Raw genomic sequence first — 13114 nt, forward strand, 5'->3', positions numbered from 1 at the left:
TGCGCCACCCAGGGATCCCGCATTTCCTCATTTTGATGAGGGATGTTAAACATCTTTTCATGTATCTGTTGGCCATCTGTATGTCTTTGGAGAAATGTCTATTCATGTCTTCTACCCATTATTGAATTAGATTATTTGTTTTTTGGGTGTTGAGTTAAAATAGACTTGATTTTTTTGACTACTAATATTTAAAATGAAGAAAAATATGAGATACTTCAGTATGTAAATAATGTTTTATGCTCACATTGTGAATGCAAAAGATCAGAGACTCAGTGAGACCTACAGGAGGCCTGTGGTTCACAGGAAGGGAAATACTGTTTTATTTATTCTTTATTTTTTATTTTTTTTAATTATTATTTTTTATTTATTTATGATAGTCACAGAGAGAGAGAGAGAGAGAGAGAGAGAGAGAGAGAGAGAGAGAGAGAGAGGCAGAGGGAGAAGCAGGCTCCATGCACCGGGAGCCCGATGTGGGATTCGATCCCGGGTCTCCAGGATCGCGCCCTGGGCCAAAGGCAGGCACCAAACCGCTGTGCCACCCAGGGATCCCCATATTTATTCTTTGTTTTTTATATTGCTATATGTAGCATAGTATTGGTTGAATAAAAGTTTAAATTGAGATATAGGATTGTTAGCATATACAAGTATTTATCCAATTTTCATTTAGGAAAAACTGAGCTAAATTTTATTAAGGAATGCAGGAGTTACCTTATAATTACCGATTGTGTTGTTTTTTGTTTGTTTTACCGATTGTATTATTCGCTGATAATACAGATTGGCTTTAATAATAACCGAAGTTCTCTCTTGGAGGTATGTACTTATTAAAGAACCGGTATTAGCTACATAAGATGGCAGCCACCATGGGCTCAGACAATTTATGAAAACTGAATATAGCCTTAAAATAAAATGTAGATATAAATACCCAGAAGCACCCCCATTTGTAAAATTTGTAACAAAAATTAATATGAATGGAGTTGAATTCTAATGGAGTGGTGGACCTAAGAGCCATATTAGTGCTAGCAAAATATCAGCATTCACATAGCACCAGAGTTGTCTGTAAGAGCTTCAGCGCCTGATGATGTCTAAAGAAAACATGAAACTCCCTTGGCCACTGGAAGAACAGTGTTACAGCAATAGATCAGAAAGAAAAACTGCGGCCTTAATATTCAGTTTAAGTAGTCTTCATTTTCACAATAGCAAATTTTCTAGATACATCTTGTAGACGTCAGAGTATTGAAAAGAACGCTCCTATTCAAAGGCAATTTATGTTAAGATACTGTAAATGATACTATTTTTTTTCCATTAGAAATACGTAAGTTGTGCTATAACAATAACAAAAAAAAAGTATTCTTCTTGAGGCCTGTCATGGCAGAAGGGAAGAACCACAATTAACATACTAAGTGACAAACTGCAAAAGGTCAGCAGAGAGGGGTATAATTACAGTAAGTAAGGCAGATGCCTGAAGGGGCAATGGAAGCTGAAACATTTGGTGCCTGTGGACCCTGGCATTCTTTGTGGAAGGGAGTGGGAGTAATTTAAAAGAAATACACTGGATCGGGAACCCTGGGTGGCACAGCGGTTTAGCGCCGGCCTTTGGCCCAGGGCATGATCCTGGAGACCCGGGATCAAATCCCACGTCGGGCTCCCGGTGCATGGAGCCTGCTTCTCCCTCTGCCTATGTCTCTGCCTCTCTCTCTCTCTCTCTCTCTCTCTCTCTCTCTCTCTCTCTCTGTGACTATCATAAATAAATAAAATTTAAAAAAAAAAGAAATATGCTGGATCAAATAGTATTGTTACATAAATGTTGAATAGAAAACAAACTATAGTCTGGAAGAATGCCTGTGAGAGAGGTTCTGAAATTTTGTGGGGCCTAAATGATTGAATGATTATGAGTGCTTGCCTTCTTTTTGTTATAGTTAGAACATTTTGCACATCAAGGACCGTTACCCTTCTGGAAAGAGTGGCCAATTTTACAAATAAGATGAGCCACCTCACTTCTGTGTTCTCTAAGGAAGAGTATTTTTTTAAATTATGGCTAGTCCAAATCCTAGAGACCTACACAAGTGTGTCTCCTTGTCAATAAACCACACATGGAAAACTCAGAATTGGAATACGTACTCATTTGATTTATTTGATAAATAGGTTTGCTATAACAATTTTATCAGGATTTCAAAAGAAGTATCTTTATTTATTTTTTTAAAGATTTTATTTATTCATGAGAGACACACAGAGAGACAGAGGGGGAGGGAGAAGCAGGCTCCCTCCAAGGAGCTGGATGTTGGACTCGATCCTAGACCTCGGGATCATACCTGAACCAAAGGCAGATGCTAAACCGCTGAGCCAGTCAGCCATCCCTCAAAGTAAGTTATCTTTAGGGATGCCTCGGTGGCTCAGCGATTAAGCGTGTCTGCCTTTGGCTCGGGGTGTGATCCTGGAGTACCAGGATCAAGTCTCACATCAGGTTCCCTGCATGGAGCCTGCTTCTCCCTCTGCCTATGTCTCTCTTTCTGTGTCTCTCATGAATACATAAATATAATCTTTAAAAAAAACCTAATCTTTTAAAAGATTTTTTTAACATTTAAAATATTTTCCTAGGGACGCCTGGGTGGCTTAGTTGTTGAGCACCTGCCCCTGGCTCAGGGCTTGATCTGCTGTCTCAGGATCAAGTCCCACATCGGGCTCCCTGCCTGGAACCTGCTTCTCCCTCTGCCTACATCTCTGCCTTTCTCTCTCTGTGTCTTTCATGAATAAATAAATAAAATCTTAAAAAATAAAATAAAATATTTTTCCTAGTGAATATGTACAGAATGTCAAATTCAAAGGGTTTACAGTAAGTGTATACAGTACAAATTAAGCGTCCTTTCTTTCCTCTGTAAAGGAGATAAAGTTACCAGTTCTATAAGTCTCCTTCCTCAGATGTTCTCTGTGTTCACAGGCATATATATATATATTTACGCATGTACATGTGTATGGGTGTATGTGTGTGTGCTCACAAATGATAGCAAACTGTAAACATAAGACATAGTTTTGGGTTTTTTTTACTTAGAGTCGAAATTTTACTTTTTTAAAATAAGGCATTTAAAAACTCAATTTATAGATCCTATCTAGTTATGAAATCTGTAGGTCTGTATTGTCATGAATAAATTTTTATTGTCAAAGTGAATATTTCTAGTAGTTTTGAGTATAAGATTTTTCTTGTCACAAATTTATACATACTTTGGTTACATTCAAGTTTTGCTTCTATTTGGTATACTGCTAACATAAACATACACACAAGCATGTGCACATGCTTATACCCAAATGTGTGTATTTCTATCCATAAATTTGAAAATAGTAATTATACTTAATTTTTTTTCTGAAATGTAGCACTCCCTAAGTGATTTCAGCATGAGCCTTATGTATACATATATAATGGATTAGTTGCAGTTAGATTAATAAAGGATTGTATTAGATATATTATCTGGAAAGGAGTATTTATTTTTGTAATAATTATGACCAGACACTGTGCTAAGCATTTTACATAGACAATGTTGTATAATCTTCAAATGACTAAGAAATAGGTAATAATTTTATATGTGTGAAGAGAGAGGCTCAGATTGTTGAATAGCCATATATTCTCTCCTACTTCCCACTTAAAAAATGCTTTTAAAACATAAATAAAAATTAAAATATTTTTAAAAGATTTATTTATTTATTTTACAGAGAGAAAGAGTGTGTCTGAATGGGGGGAGGGGCAGGAGAGAGGAAAAGAGAATCCTCAAGCAGACTCCCCGATGAACACAGAGCCTGACATGGGGCTCAATCCCAGTACCATGAGATCATGACCACTCATATGTCATATGACACCCCCAAAATAAAAATAAAAATATTTTTCAGGTTTTTGATCAGAGTGCCTGGTTGGCTCAGTTGGGAGAGCATGTGACTCTTGATCTTGGGCTTGTGGGTTTGAGCCCTACATCAGATGTAGACATTATTTAAAAAAAAAAAAAGTGTTTCGATCAAGGTTAAGTTTGATCAAGTTTAATTGTAACATTTATAAATGATATAGTAAAATGTCTACTTATAATGCTTAATATACATATATGCATTCTAAATAAGGTTATGTGAAACATTTAAGAACCAGAAACCATTGTAGCGTTGGAGGTAGAGGACAAAACCAAGAATCAACATTCCTGATACATATATTTGATTTGGAAAGATAACAATAATAAATATGTAAAGTTGTGATAAGTGCTCAGAAATCACAATAAGAGGATGTGGAGTGAGGATTGTTCTTTAAGGTAATGAAACAGATCTCTAAAGTAGTGATTGACCTAAAATATGTAAATACGTGGGAAAAGTACCTTCTAAGCCATTGTAGAACCCCTGAGGCTGGAGAATACTTGCAGACTTTGAGGAACAACAAAGGCACTGTCAGCAAAATATGAGTTGTAGTTATTCTGTATCCTCGATAACATTTTTGTTTTCAGTCTTTTTAGATTATCCATTCTTGTGGATGCGTGGTAGTATGTCATTGTGCTTTTAATTTGCATTTCCCTGATGACAAATGATGTTGGGCATTTTTTGTTTGATTTTTGGCCACTGATCTATATTTTCCTTTGTGAAACTGTTTGAGTCTTCTGCCCATGTTTTAATAGAATTGTCTTTTTATCATAGTGTTGTAGAAGTTTTTAGGTATATTCTCTGTAAGATATTTTCTCTTGGTCTGTGGATTGCCTATTAATTTTCTTAATGTCTTTTGTTAATCACAAGTTTTAGATATTAATGAATTCTGATCAATTTTTTTTCTTTTATACTTAGTATTTTTTTGGTCCTAAGAAATATTTAGCAACCTCAAGCAGACCTAGCTTTTCATTCTGAATATTTTGGGACTCTCTTAGAGGTTTGATCTCAAAGATTACCCTGGCTGCCATGTGAAGATAGCCTATAAAGCAGCAAGAGCAGAAACAGACCAGTTAAGAGGCTACTATAATGGTATGGGAGAGAAATAATGGTGCATTGGACTGGGGTTGTAGTGATGGAGGGATTGAAAAATCTGGGATTAAAGATAGAGGCTACTGAATTTGTTCATTTGGAATGTATTATGAGAGATAGTCATGGAGGGAAGCAGGATGATTTCCATATTTCTGGTTTGAGCCACTGGATAAATAGTGGTGCCATTTACAGAATATCCAAAGCTGCAGTTGACAAAGGTTATTTCAAAAGCCTTAATACATCTGTCAAGTAGCATGTTATTCAATATAAAGTAATTGGAAAAGTTTTTTTTTTTTTAAGAAATTCAAATATATGATTATGGGGTACCTGGGTGAGCTCAGTCAGTTAAGTGTCTATAACTCTTGGTTTCAGGTCAGGTCATGATCTCCTGGTCATGGAATCAAGCCCCCAAGTTGGGTGCTGTGCTCCCTGCAGAATCTTGCTTGATCCTCTTTTTCCCTCTCTGCTCCCCTCCCAGGTGTGCATGCGCAGACTCTCAAATAAAATATTTTAAAAAATCATATAGATGACAGCTCTCTTTTCTAAAAAAATCATGTAGATGACAGCCCTCTTTTCTGGAGAGAATTTTATTTATTTATTTATTTATTTATTTATTTATTTATTTATTTATTTATTTAAAATATTTTATGGGGCAGCTCAGGTGGCTCAGCAGTTTAGCACCGCCTTCAGTCCAGGGCCTGATCCTGGAGACCCCGACCGAGTCCCGTGTCAGGCTCCCTGCATGGAGCCTGCTTCTCCCTCTGCCTATGTCTCTGCCTCTCTCTCTCTCTTTCTCTCTCCCTTCCTCTCTCTGTCTTGTCTCTCTCTCCCTCATGAATAAATGAAATCTTTAAAAAAAATAAAATATTTTATGTATTTATTCATGAGAGACACAGGGGCAGAGACATAGGCAGAGGGAGAAGGCCCCCGATGTGGGACTCCATCCCAGGACCCCAGGATCACAACCCGATCTGAAGGCAGATACTCAACCACTGAGCCATCTGGGTGCCCCTCTAGAAGAGAATTTTAGAGGAAATTTTATTCTTTTTTGTACATGTAGTTTAATTGATATGCATATTTGAAAGCATGTGCTAGAATGGAATCTAGCAATATAATACTTTTTTTCATGATAAATTTCATTTACTGTAATTTTTTTAAAGGTTTTATTTATTCATGAGAAACACAGAGAGAGGCAGAGATGTAGGCAGAAGGAGAAACAGGCTCCCTGCGGGGAACCTGATGCAGGACTCAAACCTGGGACTCTTAGGATCACACCCTGGGCCGAAGACAGGCACTCAACTGCTGAGCCACCCATGCGTCCCTTCATTGCCAATTTGAAGCCTTTTTTGTGCATTTATAAAAACAAGTTAGTTTTAATAATCCTTTTTGAGATGGTTGTGGATCATAGACCATAAGGCTGTTTTATATCTTTGTCAGAAAGGTACATTCTTGAGCATTAAGGTGATTCTTGACTGCCCTATAGTTTAAGTATGATTCTATATGTGGGAATCAGAGAAAATCTCAAGTTTTTACAGACAAAAGTCATTGTTTCAGTAGTGATTTCATCATTATTGTATATATGCCAAGTTCTGAGTTTCTTTTCAAATTTATAGGAGCTAATTTATGATAGTAGAAAAGATTTTGGCAATGGGAACTGAATTCTAGTCCAGCTATATGAATGTAGGCAAATCATTAACTTTATATATCTCATTTTCTTCATCTGTAAATGAGGAATAATTGATTAAAGTTCTTTTAAAATCTGAGGGGCATCTGGCTGGCTCAATTGGTTAAGTGTCTGCCTTAGGCTCAGGTCATGATCTCAGGGTCCTGGGATCAAACCTTACATCAGGCTCCCTTCTTAGCTGAGAAATCTGCTTGTCCCTCGCCTTCTGCCTTGCTCGTGCTCTCTTTCTCTCTCTCAGTCTCTCTCTTTCTCTCAAATAAATAAAATCTTTTAAAAATTCTTTTAAAATCTGAAATTAGGGATCCCTGGGTGGCGCAGCGGTTTAGCGCTCGCCTTTGGCCCAGGGCGAGATCCTGGAGACCCGGGATTGAATTCCACGTCGGGCTCCCGGTGCATGGAGCCTGCTTCTCCCTATGTCTCTGCCTCTCTCTCTCTCTCTCTCTCTCTCTCTCTCTCTGGGACTATCATAAATAAATAAAAATAAAAAATTTAAAATCTGAAATTATAGTTTTTTATTGGTTTTGTAAAGATTTAGCCCTATAAAGACATGTTTGAACCATAATGGTATTAGAAACCTTGAAAATTTAATTTTAGGGTGATTCATAAAAATAAATTGATTGTGGGCATCTTGCCTAGCTCATGGGATGTTATTAAATCTGAATCACTGTTATGCATATCAGATTTAAGTCCATGACTAATAAAGCTACCTTTTTCTCTTTTAATAACAGTTTCATTGAGATACAATTCACATTCCATATAATTCATTCATTTAAAGTGTACAATTCAGGGGCACCTAGGTGGCCCAATCAGTTAAGCATCTGCCTTCGGCTCAGGTCATGATCTCAGGGTCCTGGGATCAAGCCTCAAGTTTGGTTCCCTACTCAGTGGGGAGTCTGCTTCCCCTCTGCCCCTCCCTCCCACTCATGCTCTCTGTTTCTCAAATAAATAAATAAAATCATTTTTTTTAAAGAGTGTAGAACTCAGGGCACATGAGCGGCTCCGTTGGTTAGCATCTGACTCTTGGTTTCAGCTCAGGTCATGATCTCAGGGTTATGAGATCAAGCCCTGAGATGGGGTCCATGCTTAGCTTTTTGGCTACTATGAATAATGCTTCTATGAACATTTGTGTGTAAGTTTCTGTGTGGACATACATTTTTATTTCTCTTGGATATATCTATATCTCCTAGATATCTATATCTATCTATCTATCTATCTATCTATCTATCTATCTATCTATCTGGGTTTCTGGGTCTTATGGTAAGTCTAATAATCATATGAGGAACTTCCGGGCTGTTTTCTTAAGTGGCTGCACCATTTTACATTTACATTCCTATCAGCCTCTGCATTCCTACCAGCCAACCATGTATGAGGGTTCCAATTTCTTTACATCCTTCCTTATACTTAGTATTATCTGGCTTTTTGATTATAGTCATCCTAGTGGGTATGAAGTGGTGTTTCATTGTGGTTTGATTTGCGTTTCCCTGATGGTTAAGGATGTTGAACATCTGTTTGTGTGCTTATTACGACTGCCTCTTTGACTGACTTCTGGGATGTGAATGTGATGTGGTTGGAAGTCGATCTGCCTTAGCTCTTTCCCTAAAGTGTCAACTGAGCATTCTGAAGTATCAAATAAGCAATGTCTTCTCACTCCTGCTAGAGAGCAAATCAAAGCCATAATTTATTTAATCCATACATCTGTTTTCACCTTTATTTCTGTAAAATGTAATAATGAAGATTTTTTTATTTTTTAATATATATTTATGATAGTCACAGAGAGAGAGAGAGAGAGACAGAGAGACAGAGAGACAGAGAGAGACAGAGACATACGCAGAGGGAGAAGCAGGCTCCATGCCCCGGGAGCCTGACGTGGGATTCGATCCCGGGTCTCCAGGATCGCGCCCTGGGCCAAAGGCAGGCTCTAAACTGCTGCGCCACCCAGGGATCCCAATAATGAAGAATTTTATTGGAATTAAATCTGACCCATATTTTAGTTGGAATTGTTACCTGTCTTTGGCTGGGGGGCAGAACTTTCATTGATATGTCTTTAACACTGAAGTCTTGGCAGTTTTCTCTTTCAAATGTTCATGAGTAAAACTGCTACAAAGAAAGTAACATCTTAGTTGCACAAAGGTGGGAATGAAGCATGTTGGGAATCTGGCAGAAAACCTTTTCATATTTATAGTAGCCCTGTTTCCCTTGTATCATAAAAATTTTCTGGGGAAAAAAAGTTTTATGAATTAATACAGGTTGTATAATTGTGTTTCAGGAGCATATTTAACCTAGGATGTGGAATAAAATAGGTTAGTTTGAAATGACACTTTTGTTAATAGGAACTTAATTTTTTTAATTAAGAATATTTAATTTTAGGGGCAGCAAGCTGGCTCGGTTGGTAGAGTGTATGACTCTTGATCTCAGGGTCATGAGCTCAAGCCCCACGTTGGGCTTGGAGCCTAATTTATTTATTTTTAATATTTTATTTATTTACATGGCAGTGAGCTAGAGAGTACAAGTGGGGACAGTGGGAGAGGAAGAAGCAGATTCCCCACTGAACAGAGAGACCCCCGACACAGGACTCAATCCCAGGACCCTGGGATCACAACCTGAGCCGAAGGAGGATGCTTAACTGACCAAGTCACCCAGGGGCCCTTGGAGCCTACTTTAAAAAAAAGAATTTAGTTTTAGTAGAGATTTGGGTCTTAAAAATGTTAATTGCTGCAGTCTGGATTTTGTCTTAGTCCAGTCAGATTTGTGAAGTAATGTTTTTTAATTTCCATTCCAGAAATACATGCTACAGGATTTAACTACCAGAATGAAGATGAAAAAGTCACTTTGTCTTTTCCTAGTACTCTCCAAACAGGTAAGTCATGGCTTTTGTAAAATTCCATGATGAAAAGTGACATCTTATTTCTTCCAGAGAAATTTGTCGTATGCCAGTTTCTTTTTCTCGTTTTAAGCAGATTAAGACAAAGCTTTTGAAAGAGGTTCATTGCAGCTTTTGGGGCACCAGGAAAAAAGAAGACCAAAACTAATAATCATTCTACCCTGGAACATAATACATTGTTTTTTACTTTTTCAGTCTCAGCTTTTTAAAAATACAGTTACCCAGTAACTCCATCTTCCAGTAATTGAGTCTACATCTCTGAGATGAATGTCCCACAGATGATTTTGATGTATAAAAATTTGTGCTAGTGAGGACATGGAAGGAAAGATTTGTTGATATGATACTATTATTAGGTAGGAGCACCTGGGTGGCTCAGTTGGTTAAGTGTCCAACTCTTGATCTCAGCTCAGGTCTTGATCTCAGGTTAGTAAGTTTTCAAAGCCAGTGTTGACTCCACGCTGGGTGTGGAGCCTACTTAATAAAATAATAATAATATAATAATAATACAGATACTATTATTAGATATAAAAGCACAAAAAAAAGACTTTCTGAGCTTAATGTAGTGTAAGAAATTATATACAAATCAATTAGTAAAGCACTAAGACTTTGATTAGTGATCAATAGAAAAGCAACAGGTGGAGTACATTTGTCATGATGAGCACCAGGTAATGTATGAAAGTGTTGAATCTCTATATTGTACACCTGAAACTAATAATAACACTTTGCATTAACTAACTGGAATTAAGAATTTTAAAAAAACAGCAACAGATGATTTGTATGAAAGAAAACGCAAATGATGGAAACATGTGAAAAGATACTTGGCTTCCTAGTAATGAGAAATATGAAAACAGCACTTACTGGGCAGCCCCGGTGGCTCAGTGGTTTAGCGCCGCCTGCAGCCCAGGGCGTGATCCTGGAGACCTTGGATCGAGTCCCATGTCAGGCCCTCTGCATAGTGCCTGCTTCTCTCTCTGCCTGTGTCTCTGCCTCTCTCTCTCTCTCTCTCTCTCTCTCTCTCTCTCTCTCTCTGTGTCTCAATAAATAAATAAAGTCTTTAAAAAAAATTGAAAACAGCAATTACTAATATACCAGTTTTTGCCTGTTCTGTAAGCTAAAGTTAAAAAATGATTCTCAATGATGTGACTACCTTGATATTATTGGTGGGAATGTAAATCTATGCAATGTATTTGGAAGGCAATCTGGCAATATGTATCAAAAGCCTAAACATGTTCATGTCTTTTGACCCAGTAATTCTGGAGATAGGAATATGTCCTAAGGAAAAATCATAAATGCAGGAAATACTTTATGCCTGGAAATGTCTATTGAGACATTACTTAAGGTAGTAAAAAATTAGAATGAATGTATTTGTCCGACACTAAGGGAGTAATTAAGCTAATTATGATATCAGTATGGTGGAAATATATATATAGTAATTAAAAGTGAGCTTTATGAGTTTTTAACACTGTGAAGTATTTATTATAATGTAAACTTGAAAAGCAGAATACAAAATTATATATACAGGGTGGTGAATCATACCTCTAAAATGATATGAATAAATATGTCTGGTTGTTGACATAATTGATTATTTTTGTTATTTATATCTTTTTTTAGTTTCCATAATTTTTATACTGATATTGCCTTAATATAGTAGTATTTTTAGAAAAAAATTTGGGGTTTTATCTTTTATTTCAGTGCTCTTTTGCCTTTTTTTTTTTTTTGGTTTATTTTTTTTTTAAATTTTTTTTATTTATTTATGATAGTCACAGAGAGAGAAAGAGAGAGAGGCAGAGACATAGGCAGAGGGAGAAGCAGGCTCCATGCACCGGGAGCCCGATGTGGGATTCGATCCCGGGTCTCCAGGATCGCGCCCTGGGCCAAAGGCAGGCGCCAAACCGCTGCGCCACCTAGGGATCCCCTCTTTTGCCTTTTTCTGACTAGGATTTCTTATATGAAATTATTATAAAAATAAATGTTTTGCTATGAGTATGTATTAAAAGATACCAAAGAATAGATCATAAAAATTAAGATTTCTCTACCCCTGCCACTTCCATGGCCTGCTTCTCCCTCTGCCTGTGCCTCTCTCTCTCTCTCTCATGAATAAAAAAAAACAAAAACAAAAACAAAACAAAAAACCATGGAACAGTTTTGAAAGGTTACACAGGAAACTGGTTGTTTCTGAGAAGAGCAGAGAGAAGGATTAGGATGACAAATTTTCACTATATATCATTTGAATTTTAAACCATATATTATATGTTTACAATACAATTTAAAATATAAAAAGCATAATGTGGTGGTTAGAAGTATAGACTTGTGAATTAAACTGCTTGGGTTTGAAATCCAGGCTCTGTCACTTACTAGCTATTGACCTTGGACAAGTTATTTAATTAAACCATGTTTGTGCCTTAGTTTATTTATAAAGTGCAGATAACAGAAACTATTTCAAACAGGATTAAATAAATTAGTATTTGTGATAAAATAGATACATGCTGCATACATATATACATACATATGCATATCTACATATGCATGTATATGTATGTATATAATACACATGCACCCTCTAGGAGTTTCTTTTCAATTCTTACATGCTGAATTCTAACAAGTACTTTCTAGCTTCTTTTGATAAATCTAGTATCTTGAAATTTTTTACTTGATAATACTGTCATTTTCTAATGCTGAACAATTGGATCTACTACCTTTACACACACACACACACACACACACACACACGGTTTATGTATCTTTTGGGATGATTTTAAAAACCTGTTTTGAAATATTTTTTGTTCCTCTCCATTTTTTATTTAAGTTCTGCTCTTAAATTTTTGTTTCTGTCTTCTGCTTTTTTCAAGTTACCCATTTTTCTTGTCTAACTTTGATCTTAATGCTTTAGTTCATTAATTTTCAGTCTTTCTACTTAACTAAATATGCCTTCTGAGTTATGTTTTACTTGTATACTACATGTTATATAGTAATTTCATTATCCAGTTCTAAATATTTTCTAATTTCCATAAAAGATCTTCTTTGACATTAATTTTCAGAGGTATAATTTTCCCAAATATATGAGGAGGAATTTTTTTTTTTGTTTCTCTTTTGCAGTTTTTAATCTTCTCATAGCATTATCACATAATATAGTCTGTAATGATACAGATTTTAAATTTCTAAAAATTTTATCTTATTTCTATTAAAGTAATAGTTCGTATTTTAAAACTCATAAGGTAATATAAAGGTTTATATATAAGCTGTAGGCCCCTGACCAATGCTATCCTACTCCTCACACTGCCCCAGCAGCAACTCTGTGATTTCTAAATACTTTGCTAATATACTTATTTCTTCACTTTTCAACTTTACACATTTTCTTCTTACTACAGAAAGTGAAGTTTTAGTCAAACTATATCTCCCACTCCTACATCTTTTACAAAGAATTAAATTTTCTGTAACCTTGCAAATATGAAGATATCTTTCTTTTACCCTCTTTAAATTTATAATTTGGCTAAGCATAGAATTAATTCTAGGTTAAAAATCATATACACTCATAATTTTAAAGGAATGGATTTCATTAGAGTCTAATTTCCATT

At 36.1% G+C, this 13114-nt stretch overlaps 1 protein-coding gene across 1 annotated transcript in view; it reads left to right on the top strand.

Annotated features, from left to right (window-relative positions):
• The window catches only part of NPEPPS (aminopeptidase puromycin sensitive), a 101798-nt gene that overhangs the window by 46363 nt on the left and 42321 nt on the right, over window positions 1-13114 (top strand). Inside the window, exon 3 of the mRNA XM_055329311.1 lies at window positions 9438-9515. Coding sequence (XP_055185286.1) covers window positions 9438-9515 — 78 coding nt within the window. The remainder of the gene's footprint in view (window positions 1-9437; window positions 9516-13114) is intronic.

Source organism: Nyctereutes procyonoides, unplaced genomic scaffold (assembly GCF_905146905.1).
Source record: "Nyctereutes procyonoides isolate TBG_1078 unplaced genomic scaffold, NYPRO_anot_genome, whole genome shotgun sequence".
NCBI classification, from domain to species: domain Eukaryota; kingdom Metazoa; phylum Chordata; class Mammalia; order Carnivora; family Canidae; genus Nyctereutes; species Nyctereutes procyonoides.